The sequence below is a fragment of the Neolamprologus multifasciatus genome, chromosome 8 (assembly GCF_963576455.1).
Source record: "Neolamprologus multifasciatus chromosome 8, fNeoMul1.2, whole genome shotgun sequence".
In the NCBI taxonomy this organism is placed as follows: Eukaryota; Metazoa; Chordata; class Actinopteri; order Cichliformes; family Cichlidae; genus Neolamprologus; species Neolamprologus multifasciatus.
In genome coordinates, this window is record NC_140446.1 from 6,305,181 (window position 1) to 6,329,907 (window position 24,727).

The window sequence follows — 24,727 nt, forward strand, 5'->3', positions numbered from 1 at the left end:
TAATGGAAAGCTACATTGTTATTTAAAATCTTCTGACATACAAACAAGATCGTTTCAACTTAAAAACCTGCAGCTCTGTGAGTTTATCCATTTTCTGTGTGCAAACTGTATTTTTAGATCATGAGGTATCACAAGATTTCTTGTGCTGTTCAAAGTAGTTCATGAACCCTGTTCTGATTAACACTGCAGTATCCAGTCAAGCAGTAACTGTGTCTGAAAAAGACCCATTAAATAAAGATAAATTGCACTACAAAAGTATAGATGACCACAAATGAAGACAAGCACGTGCCGAACGATTTTTCCATAAAAAATCCATAAACTCGTTTGAAAGAGCGGTTTCTTGTTTTGTACTTTAGAGGTTTTATTTTAAAACCATTTGACCTGTGCTACGCCCATGTTTTTTCTTTTAGGTCTTGGCTGAACAAGTTCCGCAGCACACGTTATCTGCAGATCTTTGTAAAATATGTGGTATGAGAAGATTGGTGACGTAGTGATAGCTTGCAGTAGGGGTGGGGGAAAAAATCGATACTGTGTAGTATCGTGATATTTTGTTTGCTAATAATGTATCGATACAGGGACGGCAGAAATCGATATTTTGCTACAAAAAAAGTTTTTGTGCTCTGACTTCAGAGCTCTGTTTAACTTTTTTTGGCAGCAATAAACATGACAATTTACTTATTTTAATTTAAGACATGTTTTATTTTAATTAAGTTTAAAACTTTTTTATTTAATGTAAAATTATATTTTGTTTTAATTTACTTTCAAATTCTTCAGTTGCTGAAGGGGCTGCATAGTTTTCATATTATATTATAATTGTACCAGATGGTTGCATTCAGTTAAAGTTGGACTAGACTGTAATACAAACCGTTCAGTTTGTCAACAATAAAACTGAAATGAGAGAAAGACTGAGTGTGAGACTTTGATATTAGATAAAATGAATATTGATAAAGTTTACCTTTATGTACAGAATCTGAATATCGCAAAATATTTTTAAAAATTGCAATAATATCGTATCGTGCGTTAAGTATTGTGATAATATCGTATCGTGGGATGTATGGTGATTCCCACCTCTAGCTTGCAGCCAGCTGACTGCTTGCAAGGAAGCTCTGTTTAAATCAATAAAGGGTTAATGAAGTCGGTTAGGTTGGTAATCGCTTTCTTCACAAGATATTTTCACCTTTAACTAGTCTTTAAACCGTCATTCTTTTGCAAATACTCTACTATTTGTCTATTCCCATGTCAGATATTAGGCTGTAAATAAGAGCCAAAAGTGATTCTGCCTGACACACTGAGTTGTCTAAATAAATCGCAACATAGCTACACCCTTTATCATCTATTTTATTCTAAATGCCACCATCACCAAGTTAATAGACCTAAACTTCCAGATGAGACCGAATTTAGTCAGAATTAAGGTCAGTTTCTTAATCTTTTTACAAACAGAAGAGTTGCACCTTGCTGGCCTTTAGCAAGATCGCATGTTTAAGATAGTTGTCTTCACATTTAAAACCCAGAAGCTATGCCTTGATCTATAGGAGTCGTGGATCTATAAATACTGCTCCTGGGAAAATGCTGAAACAAAACTACAACCGTGGTAATTTTTTTTTTAGCCATGGAAATTTTATATTTTTGTAAACCTCCACATTTCTCACAGTCTTTATGGCGGCTGCAATGTTATGTATGTCATAACAACTGATGTTACAATGCTACATGAAGAAAACATACAAAAGCTAGGAACAGACACAGCACAAACGCAAATTGCTGCATGTCATAGCATGTTACCTCTGAGATCGTGCACCAATGCTGAAGCCCATGTAGCCGTCCTGAGGGAGTGAGTCGTCGCCCAGTTCCCGCAGATCCTGGGGGGCCATATATTTGTCCGTGTCCCCCGTCATCGCATCGTCACCTGGTGGTTTAAAACACAGAGAGCGTTAACTTTACAAAAAAGGTTCTGCATACATTTTTACTCTCGTCTGCAGCAGGTAATGCCAAAACTTTAAGGTCGCAGTCTCTTCAATCAATAACTGCTTTCTGGGTTTCTTTTAGCAAGTTAGATCTTTAACACAAATCTGTGCTGCCCAGTCAGTTGGCCTTGTGTTTTATCATTCATGCAGACCAAAACACAAACGCACACACATACACTGGCTCTTTTAGACAGATCAATGCAGCTTCTGCCTACAGGCTGTTTTCCAGTCCACTTTTGGTTCAACAAACACAAACAAAAGTCCTGCTGTCACTGAAAGCTTTTTGTCTCTGTCTCCTGGTGACAAAGAAATGGTTAACAGTAACAAGTGAAGCTTGGAAACAGCAAATAATTCCACTATCAGGACTTACAAAACTAACTTTTATATCAAAATAAAAGTTTTTCAGCAGGTTTAACTGACCACAAGAAGAAAATGCTCTCTCTACAGCCGAGCCCCAGGACATCATTGCAAGTATGTTGCAAAGAAGTGGTTAGAAACATACGTTACAGGTGTCGCAAGAAAGCAGGTAGGAGCATGCTATTCCCCTCAGAGGTACAGTAGTTCCTATCCTACTGATGAACCTGTGACTGCAGAGTTAAAAAAGCGAGGGGAGGAGAGCAAGTGCATGCAGGCGGAAAAATGAGGGGAAAGAAAAGGAAGGCATTCCAGCAACCACAAAGCAACAGAGACCCCCCCCTCTCCTTCTCGTGTCCCCTCACCCCCTGCTGGTACAGCACCCCTCCCCCTAAACTTTCTCTTTCTTGCACACACACATATTCACAAACATTTTACAGACCCCATCTGGCCACATTCCAACCCATTCTCCGGGAACCCTTCTCATTTCGGCTTCAACATGAGCAGAAACCCCCTCCTCAGTTAGCCATAAACTCACCTCCCGCTTTAAAGCACTTCATTCAGCCACGAGTCCAGTTTGGAGGATTTCGCCCTGAACTAACTTTTCCTCGACTTGTAACCTCCCTTTAGCTCTCTGTCGCTCTCTCCTGCACACACTGTCTATCTTTCTTTCACAGCCCGGCACTCGCACAAACAGATCGGCTTTCTCCCGCCTACCCACCCCACTCCGGGATTATCCAGTGTGTGTGTGTGTGAGTGTGTGAGTTTCCGAACAGACACCTAGAGCTCACTGCAGGACAGAAATAGTAAGTGGGTGTGTGACTTAGACTTAGCCGTCTAACACTGAAACTGGATGTACACATAGAGTGGAACGTACAAACTCTGTTTTCCTTAACTTCCAGTTCTCAATCTTGTGATTTCAATTCGTGCACTGGTTTGTTTACATATCATATTGTATGTCTCTTTAATTTCCAAAGCACTGCTGACTCTGTCTGCCCCCCCTTTTTTATCTCTCCATGTAAATTCTTTGGTGTCAGTCACAAATGACCTCACTCATTCAGCTGCTTTGCATGTCAGAAAGTTGTAACTTTGCCACGTCTTTCCTGAATCAGATATTATGCAAATATCTTATAAAGAACTGGAACTTGCAGCTGGGTAGAAAATTGAAAAGCCATTCCAAGTCCAGCAAAATGTGCTGATAATAATGCAGAGGTTCTAGACTGCATTATAGGCAGAGTGAGCTTTGGTGACTAAAAGCAACCTGTGCCAAATTTAGCTTAAGATTCTAACAATGTGACTTCTGCCACAACCCACATCAAAACAAAGGATGAAGCAATGCAGATTATACCGGTTGGCACTGACACCGAAGCATCTAAAGCATCTACACGAGGGAAATACAGGCATGTATTTATCTGTGCAACAAACCGATGTTGTACATTGTCATGGATAATGCAAATTCTTCACTTGTGTACACACTTTTTTAGATTCTAGTCAACAAAACCAATACTCAGTGTATCTGCAGTAGTTGCAATTCAACATGTTATTTTCATGAACATGTTTTCTTTCTACATTATCCCATTATTTTTCAAAGTATTCTGCTGATATGCCTGTTTGCACATAGAACATGTGAAACGGAAATTATCCAAGTCTATTTCTATTCTTTATAAAACAAGAGATTTTTTGAATAAAAACTGCCTTTATTTATTGTATACTTCCCTTTGTTTGCCTTATATGACCTACTGTGCAGAAATTTGGGGGAACACATACAAAACATATTTGGATTCAATATTTAAATTGCAAAAAAGAGCTATTAGAATAATAAATAAAGTTGGATATAGGGAGTCCACCAACCAGTTTTTTGTAGGATCATCTATGTTAAAATTCATGGACATTATATATTCTAAAACTTTAGAAATTATATATCGTGAGAACAGTGAGCTCCTGTGGCATGCTTTGACTGAGTTTTAACTGAGATCTGTGAGTAATGCCTGTTCTTTTGTTTGGGTGATACAGTATCACATATACAAACAAAATAATGCTGGTACCTTTCTGTAGAAGCATAAATGAAACTAAGGGATCCTTTTTTTAACATGTTGCAGAAAACAGTAAAATCGATTAGATAAAAATCAGTAATGTAACACAAAATAATAACAACAATTCAAAAACAAAATTCAATTTAAAATTTTTACACATAGAATTAATAAAAAAAGAGAGAGAAAAAGAGGAAAAAAAAAAATTATATATCGTGTGATTAAAAAGAATGTTTCAATTTGTATTTTAAGTATGTTTCAACTAAGAGATGGAAAATATGATTTGAGGGGGTCTTATAAGTTTGAAATGCCTAAAGTGAGACCCAATGTTAAGTATAGATGTGTGTCAGTTTTGGGGGTGAAATTATGGAATGGACTTAATGATGAACTGAAGATGTGTTTTTCTTTGTCATTCTTCAGGAAGATTTTAAAAATTAGTATTATACAAGGTTATAGAAATTTGGTTTGTTAAAAATGGTTTGTGTTGATTTAATTTCTTGATTTATCATTGATTTCTTTTCAAACTGTTATACAACTTATTTATCAATGCTATTTATTTTCTTGGTTAAGGATTTGATTATTTCTATGGGGGTAAGGGATAGGATAAGTATAAGCCATAAGGCTTCAGCCTATTCCTTTTTCAGTTACTGTTTGAGTACTTTTATGTAAAATTATAATCTGTTGTTGTTGTTGTTGTTGACTGAAATAAACATTTCAATTCAAAAATTCAATTCATTCAATTCTATGGACTGCACTGTTAATTTTCAAAAGGACAGTCTACTGTTTTAAAAACATTATCTTTTTTATTTTACCTCCAACCTTCCTGTCTTTTTTGTAAGTGTTATATTATCCACAAGGCTGACAGTCAGTGTTCTGGCTAGAGCCTGATGGATTTTTAAGATCAATACTGACACAGATTTTATCATATCATTTTGTAAAAGCCAGTATTCTGATATATCAGCCCTTTTTTTATTCAGCTACAAAACATAAACAGATATTGCTCTGTTATATGTAAATTAATTGAAGGGTGTTTCTCCAGTCTTTACTTTTTAAATGTTCATTTATCAGCCAGTTTAAATGTTGGTACAGAAAGACCAGAAAAGAGATAATGCTGGCCAATAACACCGGCCCACTGATACGCCAACGCCTGATTCTTGAACCTTCAAATTAATTCAATTTCAAATTTGCATTTTCTGCCCGTAATAGATGTGGAAGGGTTCATTTGAGGTAACATTTAGGCAGTAAACAGAATCTGACTTTGGAAAATCACTGGAGACTGTTTTCAAACTTTAGCGCCCAAGAAAAGCATCAAGTTTTTGTAATGCATTTTAAAGCCAACAAACAAATCTGTTCATGCTGACCATTTATGTGCCACATGTCCAAACACTTTCTATCTAAGACTGTATTAAAAACTTGAAGCCCCCAAATAATTAAATATCGAGGGTTAGTGAACGTGCCGGAGGCGCACACAGAACTTTCCAAAACCACAAAAACACCTTTCACATAGTGGCTTTCACCCATATTGAAAAGTTGACTCCCCATTTAAAAAGCTGAAAAGCTACTTCTTGTTTGTTGGTTCCAGCTGTTTATGTAAGTTTTCTTTTGAGTTTATTACATACTTGTACTAGAAAGCCACAATCTGTTTGCAAGCTTCTCCAAAGCATGAGAGCTGCACACACACTTGTAGCTCACTTCAGGGGCGATTTATAACCTGCAGTTTGGTAAAAGTTTGAGTCTTTTTTTCCTAAAGTTTACTAAAGACTGCTTGGATGGCTTCCCATAATTATTTGTCGTAGCCTGCTCAAATTCTCAAAGGTACTATAAAGAAAACAGCTGTAAAGGAAACTCTGATCTCATGAGTTTTAGTAGCTAAAAACTCGGAAACACTGACTCTTTCTGTTACTGTTCTGGGAACATTTGAGTGAAACTGGGAGGAGATCAATAATGCAAGTGACTCATCACAATGACAGAATGCCATCCCCTAAATACAGTGATAACACCAGCATTGTTGGGCAGCCCATGTCTGAAAGAAGGTTCTTATTTGCAGATAATCAGTTCCATTACGTAAATGAACAGGTTGTCCTCCTTAAATGACAGGTTGCTATATTTAGCTATATTTACAATGTGAATCGGCAAAACTTCAGACAGGAATAAAGGGCCAAAGATGGAAAAAAGACATTAAAATCAGTCACTACATTGGTTATTGGTCATAAACTGAATACCGACATGCTGTGTGTATGTTTTACCCTTTAAATCCTTTAACCAACTTTAACTGACTTTACTGGTCTGGAAAATCTCTCATGAAGGCAAAGTTTACAAACTGCACAGGGGTCTCCTGATTTAGATCATGGAGTGAGTGTGTTACTGGAGATGTTAAACACCATTCCTCCACTGGTATGCGAGCTTGAGAGTGTGTATTTGTGCGCGTTGAGTTGCCCTCGTTATATTTTTAGATCAAAAATTAAACACGGACACACTGCTGAAGCTCTACAACCAAAACAAGCACTGCACGAAGTCAGCGTGAAGGCAAGTCATGCACATATGTATGAAATCTCTTTTTTTTTTAATACCAACAAAATCACACACAGTGTTTAGTCGCATCAGTTCAGCTGTGCCAGTTCACGCTGGGTGTTAGAGTTAGTTACAACAAGATCACTTTCGTTTGACTTACAGGAATAGCTGATGCAGATATTTCCAACATCCATTTCTGTTTAAACACAAGCAGAATCACGTTTGACCATGTGGTGGAGCTTGGTCTGCGGTGGCGTGCAGGGAGGGCGGACGCACCTGCACGGCATCCGCAATCACGCCCGCCACGTTAAAACACAGGGACTCAGGTGTGTGTGTGTGTGGTGTGAGGTGCTGTAAATAAATGTCTGAAAACACTGATCCCTGGACCCGCCGTGCCTTATTCCTGCCACAGTGGTGCCGAAACCCAGGAGGCGGCACGGCGGGTTCTTATCGGAGCCAGGGAGCGGAGGAGCTGGCCCAGAGGGTGGCCGAAATGGCGGCCGCCCAGCGGGAGCAGGCGGCGGAGGTGCGTCGCCAGCAGGCAGAGCTGCAGGACCAGTCCGAGCGCCACCTGCAACGGATTGGGGAGCTGGCGGCACTGCTCTGGGCCTGGGCGCCACCCCCACAGGTGTGTACCGAGGACAGCGAAGCGGTGGAGGAGCCGCGTGGGGCACCTGAACAGCCGGAGGTGGCAGACGAGGCGCGCGGGGATCTGCGCCTGCCGGAGGAGGGGGAACAGCCGGGTGAAGGGCTGCTCCTGCCGGGAGCGGTGGATGAGCCGCTCCGACCGGAGGTGGCAGACGAGGCGCGCGAGGGTCTGCACCGGCTGGAGGAAGAGGAGTCGCGGGAGGGGCTGCCGGAGCCGCTCCCGCCAGCGCCCCAGCCAGCGGCGGACGAGCCGCTCCCGCCAGCGCCCCAGCCAGCGGCGGACGAGCCGCTCCCGCCAGCGCCCCAGCCAGCGGCGGACGAGCCGCTCCCGCCAGCGCCCCAGCCAGCGGCGGACGAGCCGCTCCCGCCAGCGCTCCAGCCAGCGCTCCAGCCAGCGCTCCAGCCAGCGCTCCAGCCAGCGGCGGACGAGCCGCTCCCGCCAGCGCCCCAGCCAGCGGCGGACGAGCCGCTCCCGCCAGCGCTCCAGCCAGCGCTCCAGCCAGCGGCGGCGGAGAAACCGGGAGGGGAGATGGCGGTCCCCGTGCCAGGGGAGCCTGCTCGACCTGTGCCCGAGGCCGAGGATCGAGCTGCCCCGGAGCGTCAGATGCGCCGGGTAGTGAGCCCCCCCCGGGGCCGGCGGGGTCATGCCGGCTTGCCGGGTAGCCGGCCTCCAGACCGGTTTCGCCGCTGCTGCTGGAGGCGTGGCCGACCCCCGGACAAGGCTCGCCGCCATTGGAGGTGTGGGCGGCCTCCGCGACGGACTTTGCTCTGTTCCGGGGTTGGGGACCGGTGGGGAGTAGGTTCGGCCGGATGACTCCCCGGCCTCAATCGGGCGATGGGGGTGTGTGGTGGGGCGTGGTCTGCGGTGGCGTGCAGGGAGGGCGGACGCACCTGCACGGCATCCGCAATCACACCCGCCACGTTAAAACACAGGGACTCAGGTGTGTGTGTGTGTGGTGTGAGGTGCTGTAAATAAATGTCTGAAAACACTGATCCCTGGACCCGCCGTGCCTTATTCCTGCCACAGACCATTTCTGTCTACATTTGGAAACACACGGTATAAAAGATGGACCTAGCTTCCAGCTCTCAAAAGAGGAAACTATTTTATGACCAGTAGGGGGATGACTCTTTTCCTTGAAAAAAACACTTTTGGTTATACAAGTCTACAGAGGTTTGCTGTGTAACGTCATGTGCACCTTTCTCAAAACTTGTCCGTCCTAAAAACATGTGCATTTCCAGACTGGTTGGCAAGGGGTTCCTGGTTGTAGCTAGGTGAAATCAGTCTCAAAGACTGGCGCAATGACAAAGTTCTTGCGATTGCTTTTATTTCTAGTATATTGCCAAAGTCGTCTGTAGTTTGCACGGAAGATGCCAACTTGTCTGCATACACTTTGTAGCAAAACTTGACAGTCTCCATTTTTTGCTTGTGGAGTTTCACTACCACCTGAAGAGTAGCCGAGTGTCTGCAGAGAAGTTGGTGTCCTCCAAATAATCTATGGGCAACCTTGGCAATCTGCAAGCAACCAAAGCAATCCCAAAAAGGTTTTTGGCATCCGTTCAGGAAATGCACATTTTTTCCTCTCACAACCACTGGTTTCAGACTGGTCTCACACTAACTTACACTGTCACCAGGACTATCACACATCAAAAATGGCAGAACATTTAACATCACATGGTTAGCAGGCACGTGTCTGCAAAAACTAAACAGGAAAATTGCCCTTAGCTCCCTTACTTTGGGACCTCGGTATTATGTAATAGACTAATTCGCTAGTTTTTGGGACAAAGTAAATGAAAGATGTAGTTCATTATGTAAATTATGGTCATTATTAAGAGGAGGATTAACTAGGGTATGCTCACTGGGTAATGACTTGTCAATCTCAAGTCAGATCCACACTTTGCTTGTCACATCCCATTTCAAAAAGCTAGAAGGCGGAGGCGAGATTTGTGTATGATCACATTACACCAGCCTTCCCCATATGGATAAGATATACATAACTCTTATAAAGTTTGTATCTGTCTTGTGTGAAACTTGTATGAAAAGCATATAAGAGTGAAAACAGATATAAGATCCCTTGAAGAATTATATAATGAAACTTGTATGTTTTGGATACTTACTAAAACAATATATGAAAGTAATGAGAAAGTGGCCACTTTCATGAGTAAATCATATAAGTTTTTAATATTTCTTTTCCATATGTGTCGTTTTTATCAGTGGCCATCTCATCTCTTTTTATATCCTATTTTCCTTCAAAAAATTCAAATTTCTAGTGCAAACTTGACCCAGTAAAACTCAGTAAAACTCAGTAAAACTCACTGTGAGGTCACCAGAATATCCAGACATAGAGCTAAATTGTATTTACATTTCATTAAGTACACTGTATTTGACATCAGCAGAGGTTTTCTAGTAATTTTGTGATATATTCACACTACTGCAGGAAAGTGAACTGTTAAAAGTAGATTACATGTCTGCAAGTTGCTGATATTTATCCACTGTAAACTACAGAAACCATGAAGCGTGTGACAAGCTAAAAATGAAAGCCTATCATTGGAAAAACACCACAGGGGGGAGGACGAGCCAAGCTCCCCCCCTAAAAAAAAAGAAATCTACTGATCATTAATTCCCTGTCTGTTTGTCATTGGGCACTGGTGGTCAAGAGCTCAAGTTCAGATCCTTTTGAGCCCTACGGGAGTCTAAAAAAAGAGTAGAAAAGAGTAAACACACACACACACTGCAGCAGCTGCTTCAGTGTGTTTGCTTTGGCCTGAACGTGTGAAACTACAATGACAAGCCCACGAAGACAAAGGATCAAGTGTATGTGTATTCTACTCCGCGGTGTGAAAAGAAATCTGTTACACACTTCCCGACGCTCCACATCCAGACAGTTGGCATGGCAACCGGCAGAGAGGCATATCCCCTGCATTTGGTTGCACAAAAGTACAGGAGGTTTCACAAAAATGCAGTGTGTGCGGGTGGAAGGTGGAAGGGGGAAGGCGGCAGGGGAAAGTACTCAAGTACAGCGTGGTGTCTCACACATGCATGAATGAAGAACAAAAGTTTTGGAAAAATACTGAAGAAGAGAGTAGTGCCATTTTAAAGCCATGCCAGCGACATGAACAATTTACAGACCTCAACAACTGTTAAAATATTAAATAATTTAGCTTGGAGTGCCTTTACCACACTATACCATGCATTTTATGAATTTTCAGTGAAACGACATGTGAAAGGTTTGCAAAGCCCATGCCAAAGTTAGTGATTCTCAGTAATTTAAAACACTGCTTCTAGTGTCACGTCAATAAATCACCCTCATCACATCATAAGTTTAAGACATCCACAGTGCTGTGACTTCACTATATTCACAATAAAACAAACATAATTCTTTTCTAATATGGTTGACATCGGAGCTTTTTGCTAGCAACCAGATATATGAAGTACTCCAAAAACCAAACTGGAGGAGGTAAAAACATGGCACATTAATACAACTAATTGATGATTATTTAAAAAAAACATTCTGTCTCGTTACCTGCTTAACCTTAACGAAATATAGTAGCCTGAAACTGACATTACGAGACAAAACATGTGTTAAACATGTAAGCATAGTTGAGCGTTTTGTGGCACTTTTTTCACCAATTCTATTGCTAGTATCCACCTCTATCTCCTTCAAGGTTAATTTGATGTCAAGTGCATCCCATCATATTGCAACTTTTAGACATTTATTAGTCTTTTGCAAGCAGACATAAATGACAAAGACACCTTTGTGCATTTTGACAGACAAAAAAAGGTGCTTTGGTGAAAAAAAAGGTGAAAAAAAGGATCTGCAGTATCAAAACATTTTTCCTCAATTAGCATTATTAATCTGTAGCATAATACAGGCTGTTTTACATGTGAGTTATTATTGATTTTGAATCGTGATTCCACTGTGACACCAGAAAAGCAAGAGACTGGAAATAGTTAGAACAAATGAGTGACGTGTTAGAGAAGGGTTATAAAAGGAAATGCTTTAAAGAACAAAAAAATGTAGAAAGATTAAAAAAATAAAATACCTTCTTCCACATCAGAAAAATAGTCCTCTGTGATCATTTCGGGGATATTGGCTTTATACACTGTGTGTTTGAATGAAGGAAAGACAAAAAAAGAACCAAAAATAGATGGAGAAATCATATTCACATCAAAATCATAGGAAAAGGAAGAACTGAAAATAAACGTGATGATTATTATTAAATGTTTTAGTTCCATTGGTTACATTGAAAATATCAAAATAAAGTTTCCAATAATGCAAACAATTGTATGTCAAGTCACAATTTGACTCAAATTTAGAAGTTTTAAGTTGTTTTTTTTAATGTTATATTTGAGATATGGAACTCATAGATTTTAGATAGTAACCTGAAATTTTGACTTAGTAATAGAAATAATATGTGTTGCTTTGGGGGGGTTTCAGTGGCAGAAACAAACCTTTCAATGATCAAATTAAAAAATAAACAAATAAACATACTGGTTGAAGAACAACAGCAGGTTTTTTCTTCTGAATTACTCAGAAGAAGTAGAAGCAACACAAAATCTTTCATTGACAATAAAAAAAAATAGAGGGAAATCTAACAATGACAGTACAGTGCTGAAATATTCACTTATTCCATCCACAAAAGCAAATGTGACCCAAGCTGATATTTTAAAGAATTTGTCTCTCTTCAGGTTGCAAAGACAAATCTTGCCTTGATACTTATACATTAATAGAATTACTTTAAAAATGCTGTTAAGCAAAACTTTACCTTCATCATCGGACATGTCCAGCACCTCGTTCATGGTCTCGGGGACATTCATTTTGTGCTTCTCGATTACAGTCTGTTGAACAGAAACACGCTTTTAATATCATGACAGTAACTTTACCAAAGTACACGTAATCCAGATTTCTATCCCAGTACAACAGCATCTCTATTCATGCACCGTTTACTGTGAAAATGTTCCAGTAACTTTGCATTTCTATGTTTATGTAGGTCTTTTCTTTCATGTTATTTTTTTAATGTAGCAATACAAACTTATGTGCGCAAATAATAATTCAAAATGTTCTAGAAAGCCTTTGACAGTAGCTTTTATATAGATAGATTTTTTATGTCTGTCTCTGTCTCTGTCTCTCAGTCGTCCAGGTCATCATAGTCTATGGAGCTTGGAAAGAAAAGCGTCTGGACTTCTTTAAGAAGTCCAGACGCTTTTCTTTCCAAGCTCCATAGAATAAAGCTTTTTCAAACACTATCTTAGGCCAGTGCCTTCAATGCTTCTCTTTTGTGAAGTAACTGCCTGTTACTTCACTGTTAATGCCTGAGGCATTTCAAGATAGCTGCTAAGTGGCAGGAACTGCCTCTAGGATTCAGATTTAAGTATAACTACTACTAAGTTTAAGTATAACTGTATCTATACAGTTAGATACAAGTAAACTATTGAGGAGCCATATTAAACCATACATCACATTTGAACACTCTTTTAAACACATACACACCTGAGTGGTCAGAGTCTCCTCTGTGACCACCTTGAGCGTGTCCACAACAGAGATATAGCCGAGCCTCCTTGCAATGGACAGAGCGCTGTTTCCATTCTGGACAAGTAATAAAAAATGATGAGAATTGGTGTTGAAACTAAAAATAAATGAATAAATATTTCAGATTTCTGAGCGTACTGACATTAGTGAGTTCATTGGGCGATGCTCCATGGTGTAACAGCAAGTTGATGATGTGTGTGTGTCCCTGCTGCGCAGCCTGATGGAGAGGTGTGTAGCCGTTCTGCGGAGGGGGGATGAGAGAGAGCGTTAGGAGATGCTCACAGAGACAGAAAATCAGTGACGTATGGTGAATATACACGAAAATAACAGTTACCTTTGTCTTGGCGTTGACCTTCGCCTGATTTTTCAGCAGAAAGTTAACCATCTTCACGTTGCCATAGTGACAGGCCACATGAAGTGGAGTGTATCCAAGCTGATGAAAAAGAAATGTAACTTCTGTTAGCACAAATTACAAATAGCATACACTGAAGCCAAAAGGCAGGGAGAGCAGGTGCAAGACCCCCCTAAACGACAACAGATACGACACTCAAATCAAAAATACCACATATGACATAAGATGGAAAACTTGGGGTAGAGGTGGGTTGGAAAGAGGCTTGCAGAGGTAGCAGCAGATGAATTATATTGAATTATATATTTATAAAACAATAAGACTCCATGAGAAACTGGTGAGGATAACTGATTTCTGTATGGCCTATGAGGATTTTTGCCCTGTGACAACGTAATGTTCAGACTGCTTCAGTACCCACACTTGGAGACAAGAGCTCATTTATTTTGTCTGAAAATTAAGCTGAGTGTAAACTGTGAACATTTAAGCAGCTGCACGTGAAACATGTCCAAAGCAACCCAACACAGTTGTTCTGCCGTGCAGTTTGAAGCTGACACTCTAACACTGTTTCATAAGATCTGAAATTCAAGTTGACTGTCTCACAGAGTAAAAGCTATATTTCCAAAATAAAGGCAAATGGAAGCGAGAGGAGGTAAAATAGGCAAAATTCAATGTCTGAATTCCTACAAAGAAGGAAATTTAGATAATTTGCAGCAGCAGAAGCTTTGTTTGTATGATGCGTCCTCCAGCTGTTGCCATTTCCGAGCCAAGGAGGTCACGACATGGAAACACATAGCAGAGGTATTCCAGCTGTGCACAGCATAGCCCGCAATTACCAGTCTTATATTTATAAAGCAACAATATTAGACAGGGTGGACTGCAATTAACTTTAAAGACTGCTGAAATCACACAGTGTTTATGCGCCTTTAAGGGCAGCTATAAAAGAACGATATCGTTTATTTTTGTTCTTGTTCATTTCAGTCCGTGTGCGAGTTCTGTAAAAGACTCAAAGGCTGGACATGATTCAGCAGCTGTTAATGTCTAAATAAGTTCTGGCAGGATTTTTTGCGCTTCTTGATGGCATTTTAAAATCACGTCTTTTTAAAAATTACAAGGCATGTGTTTAATTATTCAATTATCCTATTAAAACTAGAAATGTGTCACTTTTGTGGGAACCTGCCTTGTCAAAAATACAAAAAGTGAGAGCACTGGCACAGACCAAAGCCCAAACCCCAAAGGATACTTAATTTACAGCGGTGAAGTGGCAAGATACACAAATCCACTTTGCAAATAACTTTAATCCAAAGACATGAAGAGGCTATCATTACCTTGGTCTCTGGATCTATGAAGGCTCCTTGGTTGCACAAGACCTCAGCAACATTGACTTTATCCTCCTGGGCAGCCAGGTGAAGTGGAGTCAAACCAGACTGAAGGTACAGAAACAAAGAAATACAGTCAAATACACAAATGACAGAAGAGTGCTGAATACAGTAGAGTTTGACTGAGACAGCTTGAAAGGAAGCCGTTTAAGACAAAATGACAGGTTTGCAAATCACGGTAATGAAGCACAAAAAGAAATAACCATCAAAATAACAGAGTTCTGGATAAACAAATATTATTTGTGTAAGTAAAATCAAGGCCCTGCCTGTTAGACATGTGTCGATGGTACACAGACACAAATACACTGCAAACATTAATCTTCTGTCATTGCACGTCAGCCAGAGATCTACACACTAATAAAGGGAAAACACCTTATTGCCCATGTGAATAGGAGCGTCCCGAGCCAGCAGCAGCGTCACAATGTCCACGTTTCCTTCCTGCGCTGCAAGGTGCAGGGGAGTGATGCCCTGCCGCGTTACAGAGTTGGTAGAGGCGCTGTATTCCAGTAAGGTGGTCGTTATCTCCATCTGATTCTTCTTAGCTGCAATATGTAGTGGAGTGTAACCATTCTGGAAAGCAGAGAACGGGAAAATTTACAGTTTTTCTTTTATAATTGAGCTAAGTCACATTTTGTCTTTGCAGAAGACAAAAACTCTGTAACCCTAACTCTGGTTCAATGTTCCACAGAATTAATGTAGCACTCTTGACCCTTCATGATGGCTGGTAATTGTAATAATTACAATGCTAACTGTACAAGAAAAAAGATGAGAGGGGGGGGGAGACAAAAAAGGAGACTGAGATCTTATTTATTTCCCTCTTCCAAATTGAAGAGAAAGTAGCATGTATATATACCAGGAGAAAGAGGAACCACTTGTATTGATCCTTGTTCTTATGCAGCAAGGAAACTGGGCATGAGTGATGGATATTCGGTAGTTTTAGAGGATTTGCTTCATTTGTAAAGAAACTTTTTGTAACTTTTGTCTGCAACCAATAAAATTCCCAGTGGAGAGGTTCTCCAGGCCAGCACAGTTGGCAGAGGCCAAGTTGGAGATGCTATATGCTTCTAAATATCTACCTAGTGGTGAAGAGCAATATTTTTAAGCTTCATTTACGTCCTGAACCTGAAGATATTTGCCTTAAAGGATAAAAAAATGCATCCCTTCAGTGTTCTACCAGAAAATATTGGACCCTTGTTGACTTCAGCAGGAGCTCTACCAAAATAGATGATGATAGAGTGGAAGGGCAATCTAATCAGCATGTGGAGCACAGTGTAATTGCATGTAATTGGCCGAATGAATCTAGGTCAGTGTGCTCTCATCCTGAGCCAAAGTGAGGGGTTTTAGTGCATTGTAGGAACATTCGATTTGACCTCCACTGACAGTTTGATTGACTCTTACCTTTGCAGCAGCGTGCGGTGAGGCTCCCTGGTTGAGCAAGAGCAGCGCCACCTTCTGGTTATCATAGTGTGCTGCTACATGCAGTGGAGTTAGTCCACTCTGAACACACATACACAACCATTGTTAGACGGTGATTTATCGTACATGTCGCGGAGAGCAGCTGGAGCAGAGGTGACGTGGAAAGTATTGTGAAAGCTACACCCACGATGACAGCTGAGGCGATACTGATCAATATAAGTTTCTCTCAGATGCACAAACATGCATTACCTTTCCAGCAGCATCAGGCTGAGCGTTCTTCTGCAGCAGCAGGTTGGCCACCTCGATTTTCCCATATTTTGCTGCGACGTGCAAAGGAGTGAAGCCCTTCTGCGGAAACACAAAGGAACATTACACCTAATTTAATGCAGTTACCGTAATTGTCGGGCTATAAGCCGCTACTTTTTGCACAAGCTTTGAACCCTGCGGCTTTTCTATGGATTGTCCATGATTTTTGTGATATCGTAAGACGATTTGTTTTGTTTGTTCCGCTGTTGTACGGCACTACGTTGCCTGGCGGAAGGGCATGTGATCAGATACACAGTATCGGGGTTCAAGAGCGGTATGTTGGTCACATGTCCATCCGCCAGGCAACATAGTGCCGTACAAGTAGCGCGAAAAACAAACTTCAAAGTAGCGCTACCCGTTCAGCGGGAGGCGTGGATGACGAGCGGCGATAAACTTGCGAAAAGCAAGTTATGCTCAACTCCACCGGTGGAAACTGACAGCGTGGAAAAGTGTGAAAACATCCATGATCACCAACGGATTTTGAAGGGCTGGACTGCTGCATGGTGGAGAGGAGGACACCGCCACGGCCCTTCTGAGGGTGTTCGACTCTGACACTGACAACGAGGATTTGTTTGGTTTTGAAAGTGACAACGAAGGAAAGAAGCGGAGAGTGGATGACGAAGCCATCCTGAGGCTGTTCGTATCTGACACTGGAGAAGAGGACTTTGATGGTTTTAGTGCGCAGGAAGAAGAGAAAGATGGTGGTGAATGACTGACTTTTCTTCTTGTTAAAGCCGTGTCACTGCACCTGAGCCTAAAAGGTAGTCCGAATCTATTTTTCTGGTGTGCTGTAGGTTATTGTTATGTACTACATTTGTTACTCATTTATGAAGCACAGTACATGTTTCGTACTTGTAATTACCGGTACTTGTACATATACCTAAAAAGTTATGCAAATATGTACCCGTGACTTGTTTTTCAAAATATTAATAGAAGGGGTGTGTCTCCAAACAGCCATCTCTTTCCTGACAATTCCCTTTGTGCATATTCTCTTACATATGATAAGTTAACATTGAAACACCGGCGGCTTTTAGTCAGGTGCAGCTAATGTACGTACAAAACAGGATTTTCCCCTGATTTTAGCTTGTGCGGCTAATATTCAGGTGCGCTTTGTAGTCCGGGAAATACGGTACTTCTTCTCCCATGACTCATTTTCTACACATGAAGGCAGCCCAACAGAACCACATGTGTTTAATCATAAAGTAAGCGAGCAATTTTCAGGATTATGTCATGACAACATGGAGAACTGCCCTCTTGGTCCTTAAACACAAATCAGCACAGGGTGGAGAAACTTAGTGCTTGATTTAGATTCTTTAGCTGTGAGGGAACAGATTCAAAAACCATGATCATGGTTCAGAAGCGGGCCTGTAGATGTTTGTATGGAAAGACGGAGGAAGCTAATGGGATGTAGAGATGGGAGTTTAACTGCAACTCGATTAAATTAAACCTCACTGGGATTTGGGACGTATGTGTGCGTCATATGTCTTTTACATTGAGTACAAGTTACTGCAGCTCCAAACAAGGTAAGATTTGAAAACCATGTCATGCACATAACCTAAGAAGCAAGTCTTACACTTCTGGTTTTACAATTGCATCACAGTCTTTAAAGCTGATGTGAATTTAGTGGACTTTCTAACGGGCGGAGCAACTTAAAAAGAAAGCGAACATCTGAAGCCTGTTGCTAAATTTTCTGATTCATCCAGACATTGCTAAAAATGACCTGGTCTGTCTTTAAAGAGTTAAAAATACGTGGCCATAAAATGCTCTGCTGAAACGTAAATTGATGCTTTTGAAATGAGTAACTAACATGGAAAACTGAGCCAAAAGTCGACAAAGGCTTCTCCAGCAACAGCATTTTCAGACTCTATACTCTTACTTTGTCCACAACCTTATTATGACACATCTTTTCCACTGGCAGACTGTCAGCTATAACTGGTATTCCACAATCATGTAACTTCACTCAGTCCAAATGTTGCAAAATCCCTGTAGAATTCATACATTAACATTTTCCAAGCTTTCCCAGGATGAGACAGAACAACCATCATGTTACCAGCTGCAAGGATGCAAATCTAGCTGATCTGCAACAGGATAAAACCTCCTCTCTGTCTTCAGCAGATTGAATTAAAGTTTTTGGACTAGTTTATGAGTATAAGCATATAAGCCATCAGTGTCTGTGTGAGTACTGATTTACTAGTTTGCCTGCACAATATGTTTGTGTGCATCTGTGGGTTAGAATAATAATTTTGTTTATGTGCAAGTTTCATATTTACCTTAGTAGTAATGCCCAGACTAGCTCCATGGTCCAGCAGCGTTGCAGCTATATCTCTGTGCCCCTCTCTGGCGGCTAGGTGTAGGGGAGTGTATCCAGAGTTGGTCGTGGCATCTGGGTATGCTCCGTTCGCCAGGAGCTGCTGCACAATATCTTGCTTACCAAGACGGCTTGAGATGTGCAGAGGAGTCTGGTCATCCTGATAGAAAAATCAAGCAAAAAACACCTTTTATTATTAAAAAGGACCAACATTTGGGCTACGTTCAAACTGCAGGTCTTAATGCTCAATTCCGATTTTTTGATAAAATCCGATTTTTTTGTCTGCTCGTTCACACTACAAATAAAATGCGACAGCAAACGCGCTCCAGTGTGAACGCTCAAAGCGGCCCGCATGCGCAAAAGAAGACGTCACACACAACGCGCTCTGTTTAGACCCAGAGCAAACAGTATTGTTTGACAGATGGTCCTTAATATAAAGACTTCGGACTTTACGTTTCCCAATTTTTGCTTTAAGTTATTTTGTTATTTACATAATAATGTAAATAACTTAATAATGATCCTTATTGCTGTTTTAGAGGAGCGCTGCTTCAAAGGATAGTTGCAGATTTCTGTCAGAATCTGCAGATTATACAGTACAAATAAAATGTTCACATTTCTCCAACGTTGTTTTCCCAACAGTTTCACTGACATCTACACGGGATGGCCAGGAAGCGTTCGCGATGTCTTCTTGGGCGCTTCTCTGGCGCTGATAATTGGCTTCTGTCTTGTGTCGGTGATGTAAAAGACGGATTTAATGCGACCTGACCGTTCACACAGCAGTCGCTTTCTAAAACATCGGATATGTATCGGATTCAGTACCACATACGAAAGTGACCCAGATCGGATTTGAAAATAACGGATTTGCGCCGTTCACACTGTCATACATAGGGTCAAAAAAGTCGGATTTGATGCGCTTTTGCCTGCAGTGTGAACGTAGCCTTAGAGTCATGTTTCTGGACAAGATGCAGCCCACTTAACAAATGTTAGGAAATCTCTGGCTCCGTCTGCTAAACACGCCAACTGCATTTTTGTTGTTTTGCAGGGACATTCAAAAAAGAAAAAGAAAAACACATTTGCAACTTAAACAGCAAGACAATGAGCAGAAACTTAAATAAAGCATAAAGCAAGAGAAAGCAAACAAGGACACAGATTCACAGCTGAAGACTCTTCACTGACCCCTCTTATGTTTTCACATTGTTTACACTGAAGAAATATTTGCACAAATATATTGGAATATATCCATCATTTTTAAATTTAATGCAATGTACTTCACAAGCTATTGGGCATTTTAAATGCAACACACTGCTCACCTCCACATCTCCTTAGGAGTAATGTATATTCGACTAAATATGTGATAGACTGCAAACAAAGCATCTGAAGCTGCTCTAGTGAACAAATTATGTTAGAAAATCAACCATTATTATTGGCTCATGGTGGATAACATGCAACATGTTACATATTTGCAGCAGGCAAATACTAGCTAATAATATTATCCAAGGAATATATCAGTTGGGATGTATTGGAAAGAATTTATTTCATCATCATATTGTTACAGGTACAGGGAACCCTATTACTTTTCATAGCAGAGCAGGACAGGGACATGAATAACTTATTAGAAGTCACATTATTTGTCCTGTGAGCTCCAGGAGATTGTTCTTTGTGTACAGGCTCTGATCAGCTGACCTGTGTTGTTGCTGCTGGCTCTGCTGGAGGTTTTTTTTTTTGCTTTTTTTGGATTTACTAAACTGAATTCTACTACATGAGCAGATGCGGTATGCACTAATATGGCTGCTTTCCATCTGCTGGCCAGTTTAAAGGTGGATTTTGGGAACTGATGACTTCTCCTTTTGACTTAAGCTCACAGTGACCACAGATACCACAGTCTTCTCTGCACCAGTCCAACACAGTCCATTACTGTAAACTGAGCCACAATGCTGGAAATCGCCCAGTTCAACATGCACTTACTGCCTGTGCATCTCACAAAACCTTATTATCTTTCAGTATATCTCTTGATTCTTTTGCTTTGATGTAGTTACTTACTAAGGTGGAAAGTTTTCTGTTTTTTTGTTTTTTTCTTGTTTGTTTGTTTGTTTGTTTTGTTTTTGCTTTGTTTGCCTTCTCTCACCCCAACCGGTCGCAGCAGATGGCCGCCCCTCCCTGAGCCTGGTTCTGCCGGAGGTTTCTTCCTGTTAAAAGGGAGTTTTTCCTTCCCACTGTCGCCAAAGTGCTTGCTCATAGGGGGTCATATGATTGTTGGGCTTTTCTCTGTATCTATGAAGCGCCTTGAGGCAACATTTGTTGTGATTTGGCGCTATATAAATGAAATTGAATTGAATTGAATTGAATTTTATTATTTGCTTCGAGCCCTGTGTACAGGAGCTGCATGCTAAAAGATCTTTTGTTAAAAGGGTTGGCGTAATAAGCAAATGCTTCAGCCAATACCTTTTGATTAGCCTTGTCTCATGCTTTCTTGCTTTGTGGTAAATCTTTGTTCTGTCTTCACTGAGATATTTGAATGCTAATCAATAAAAACATATCACTCACTCACTTAATATTGTATAAGACATTTCCCAGTAAATAACCAGATATCTTTAGCAGCACATTTGCTGAGTCAAAGTCACACTCACATAATAGCAACTCTGTTTATCATGACTGCTCTTTTGTAGCTCTGAGTAGATTGTAGATCCTTGCGAAAAACAGCCTCGTGTAACTAGAATTTTTACTCCTATTTGTATCCAAAAAATGCATAAAAGGACAAACAAGAAAAATGATTTATGAAGAGTGTGCAGGTGAAGCATAAAGCAACATTATTTTCTAATTTGTTGATTATTGCAGCTGCTCACATAAAAGAACTGCAACACATAAAAAACAGACTCACTTGATATTATTATGTATGAAATGCACACCAGGTAGCGTTACTTAATAAATTAAGCTGACAGAAAGTTTTTCGACCCATGACTGTAACTTTTCAGTAATTAAACATGTGCAAAGACACATTACATAAGCATACAAACACACACTTGCGCTCACACTTAGTGGCTCTAATGCCCAGGCGCATATAAACACCAGATAATCGTTACTGATTGAGAGTGATGCTCTACCTTGGCCTTGGCGTCGACTCGTGCTCCGTTCTGAATCAGATACCGGACCACATTGGACTGTCCCGCCCTCGCTGCCATGTGGAGTGCCGTCTCCCCCCTCTGAAGCACACGCAGAAAACGAGGGATGGATAGTTATTCCAAAGTTTTGAATGTTGCTCTTTCTTTGGAAACACCCTCATAGAAAAAAACTTCTTTTTGTGAAGACGTACACTGGGAAGGAGTGTCTGACAAAGAGAAAGAGCCAGATAGACCCCCTCGCTCGCTCTCCACACCCAACTCACCATAATGACGTCCCATAATGCTCTGTTACTACGGTAACCTGGCCACAGACACGACGTGGGCGACCAAACACTCGGGGTTGAAGAGTTGACTGTGCACTACTCGTTCCCCTCTTTCTTTCTTCCTCGCTCTTGCCTCTTTGGCTCAGCTTACTTTTTTCTCCTCTTTTTCTCCTTTCATGTCATCCCAGAGTTAATGGGGTCAGTAGTAAAGTTTGTAGCTCCTACTGAGGAGTGTCGATGGACCAGATGAGAATTAGAGCAAATTACATTAAATACCTCCTCTCCACCTACGGAGGATTTCTCTGCCGTCTGCACCAATTAAGGTTTAGATTTTGTGGATAAACAGCTAGTGTTAAGTCACTTCCTATGTTTGCATTTCTCTCTCTCTGTGCAATTAGCTGCTTTAGGTATTGTTTCAGATTTTTTAAAGGGTTTCATAGGCTTTGTGCTGCTCTTGAGTTTTGAATCCTTAGTCAAAATATCTGAGTTGGGTTTCTGTTTAGGATTTTCTAAAGCTATTCTGGTCTTTGAAGGTTTGATTTGTGCGTTTTGTAGGCTGAATTTTGATTCCTGTTGTGATACGTTTTCATTCTAGCGATACTGAGGCTCAGGTTTATTGCACTCTCTGAGCCCTAATTACTGTTTAGAATTTATAAACTTTCTAGTCTTAGTTTTGAGTTCCTTAGTTTAAGTGTCTGTTATGAGTTAGTCGTTTCCTGCTGGCGTGCTTCCCTCACCATTACGCTAACTGCTCCTTCCTGTCTCATCTTTCTCTGTTTATGCCTTCATTGTCCAGTCTTCTACTGTGTCTGCCATGCGCACTGATAGTCTTATCTCTATGTTTAGAGATATTTCCTGTTTTATTTTAAATGTCGGTTTTCTTTCATGTCTTGTGTCACTTTTGCGGCTTTATGTTTTTGACCGTATTGATCGTCTTCACCTGTTTCTCATCCCCAGTCACCCCTCGGTGTATAAATAGTCTTATCTGCATCTTTCCCCGTGTGCCTGTATGGATTTTGATTCTGTTTTTGCCATCTGAGCTCTGAGCTCATCAGCTTTGATAAAAGATTTTATTGTAAAAACAAAGGGGGGCCTAGCAAAATAGTTTGGGAACCACTGGTTTAAGCTTTATGAAGTTATGAGCTAATCATAGGGTTTGTACAATTTTTGAAGATGCTGAGAACTAAATGAAATGAAGCAAAAAGATCTAAATTTTCATCTGTTATACAGTAAAGAGGAAATATTCAAATATTATGGTTAAAAATATATTATAAGCAAATATATTGCACTTTGCTTTCCCCCCGCCTGCCTCTCATGCCCCCTGTCTTATCACACGGTAATGATGACGACAAACTTCCTGAACTCACCACGTTGCTTGTGTTTGGTGAAGCCCCGTGGTTGATTAGCTGGTGGACGATGTTTTCATGTCCCATAAAAGCTGCAACGTGGATCGGCGTCAGACCGGACTAGAGATGGAAACGCAAAGAAGAGAGGAAAAGAAAAAAGTCAATGAATTAAAGAAACACCGAAGAAGCACGAGAACATTTCTGTAGGTCATTAAATGCAAATGTGCAAACTTTTAAGAAAGTCAGTCTGCTATCAATCAGCAGAAGACCAACTATTACAGTATTTCTTCTGAAATGTAGTGGATTACAGGTGTAGAGTAGCAGTAGAGGTAGAATTTTCCCACTCCAACAACTAAATTAACAAACTACACAAAAATAATTGATGTCTTAGTGCTTAAATGACACACTTACCTCTGTGACAGCCTGTATAGACGCTCCGTGCTTCAGAAGCAGCTCCATCACCTTGAGTCTGTTTTTCTTGCAGGCAATGTGCAGGGGAGTGAAACCATTCTATGAAAGACAAAAATAAATAAATAAAAGTATAAAAATAGTCCAAACAGTCTTTGTGTTTGGCTTTGTAGGACTTGCAGACAAATCTGGAACACCGAGTGGAAACTACAGCACAAAGGGGGGACTGTTTTTTCTTTTATCCCCTCTCTTTCTCTCCCTCTGCCTCTTAAAACCCTCTGCTTGCAAACCAGACAAGCATGTGTGGAAATAATCGAGTGGACTGTAAGCTACCAAAAAAATAATAAAAACTCCTCTACACTGAAATAGATACTTTCCTTTACAACTCACTTTTCTCTCCCTCCTCACCCTCCTTCATCCCTCCCCTCCTTTACTCTCCTGACTTTGAGGTTTCAGGCTCAGTCCTATGACTTCATTTTCCTCTCCATGTCCTTTTCCCCCGCCTTACTTATTCTCTCTGGTTATAAAGTCCCAGTGCTCTAACCACACCCAGACTGCTCCCATTACAGAGCAGCAATGCTCGTCTTATGCCAAGATAATGGCTGGGATACTAAAGTCTATTTAATTCTACTTGTTTCTTTGTGTTCCCCCTCAAATGCTGCATCTCGGCCTTTCCATTAAAGTACTTTTTTTTTCTTTTTTGTTAGTGGAAAAAGGAAAGGTTCATTTAAAAAAATGTAATAAAAGAAGAAAAAATGAGAGAAGGCAGAGAGGTACAACTTAAATAGACGAAAAAACATTTTT

The 24,727-nt window shown here is 40.8% G+C and overlaps 1 protein-coding gene across 7 annotated transcripts in view; it reads right to left on the reverse strand.

Moving 5' to 3' along the window:
* Positions 1 to 24,727, reverse strand: part of LOC146512338 (ankyrin-3-like) — a 144,897-nt gene that overhangs the window by 50,006 nt on the left and 70,164 nt on the right. For 6 of the 7 annotated variants that reach the window (XM_085170860.1, XM_085170859.1, XM_085170862.1 and 3 more), the window contains exons 12-26: positions 23,927 to 24,025; positions 23,537 to 23,635; positions 21,889 to 21,987; positions 18,750 to 18,947; positions 16,423 to 16,521; positions 16,156 to 16,254; positions 15,130 to 15,327; positions 14,707 to 14,805; positions 13,367 to 13,465; positions 13,175 to 13,273; positions 12,994 to 13,089; positions 12,269 to 12,341; positions 11,546 to 11,605; positions 7,017 to 7,052; positions 1,780 to 1,903 (exon numbers count right to left, since the gene is read on the reverse strand). In XM_085170860.1, coding sequence (XP_085026986.1) covers positions 1,780 to 1,903; positions 7,017 to 7,052; positions 11,546 to 11,605; positions 12,269 to 12,341; positions 12,994 to 13,089; positions 13,175 to 13,273; positions 13,367 to 13,465; positions 14,707 to 14,805; positions 15,130 to 15,327; positions 16,156 to 16,254; positions 16,423 to 16,521; positions 18,750 to 18,947; positions 21,889 to 21,987; positions 23,537 to 23,635; positions 23,927 to 24,025 — 1,577 coding nt within the window. The remainder of the gene's footprint in view (positions 1 to 1,779; positions 1,904 to 7,016; positions 7,053 to 11,545; positions 11,606 to 12,268; positions 12,342 to 12,993; positions 13,090 to 13,174; positions 13,274 to 13,366; positions 13,466 to 14,706; positions 14,806 to 15,129; positions 15,328 to 16,155; positions 16,255 to 16,422; positions 16,522 to 18,749; positions 18,948 to 21,888; positions 21,988 to 23,536; positions 23,636 to 23,926; positions 24,026 to 24,727) is intronic. The other variant, XM_085170866.1, reaches the window with a different exon arrangement.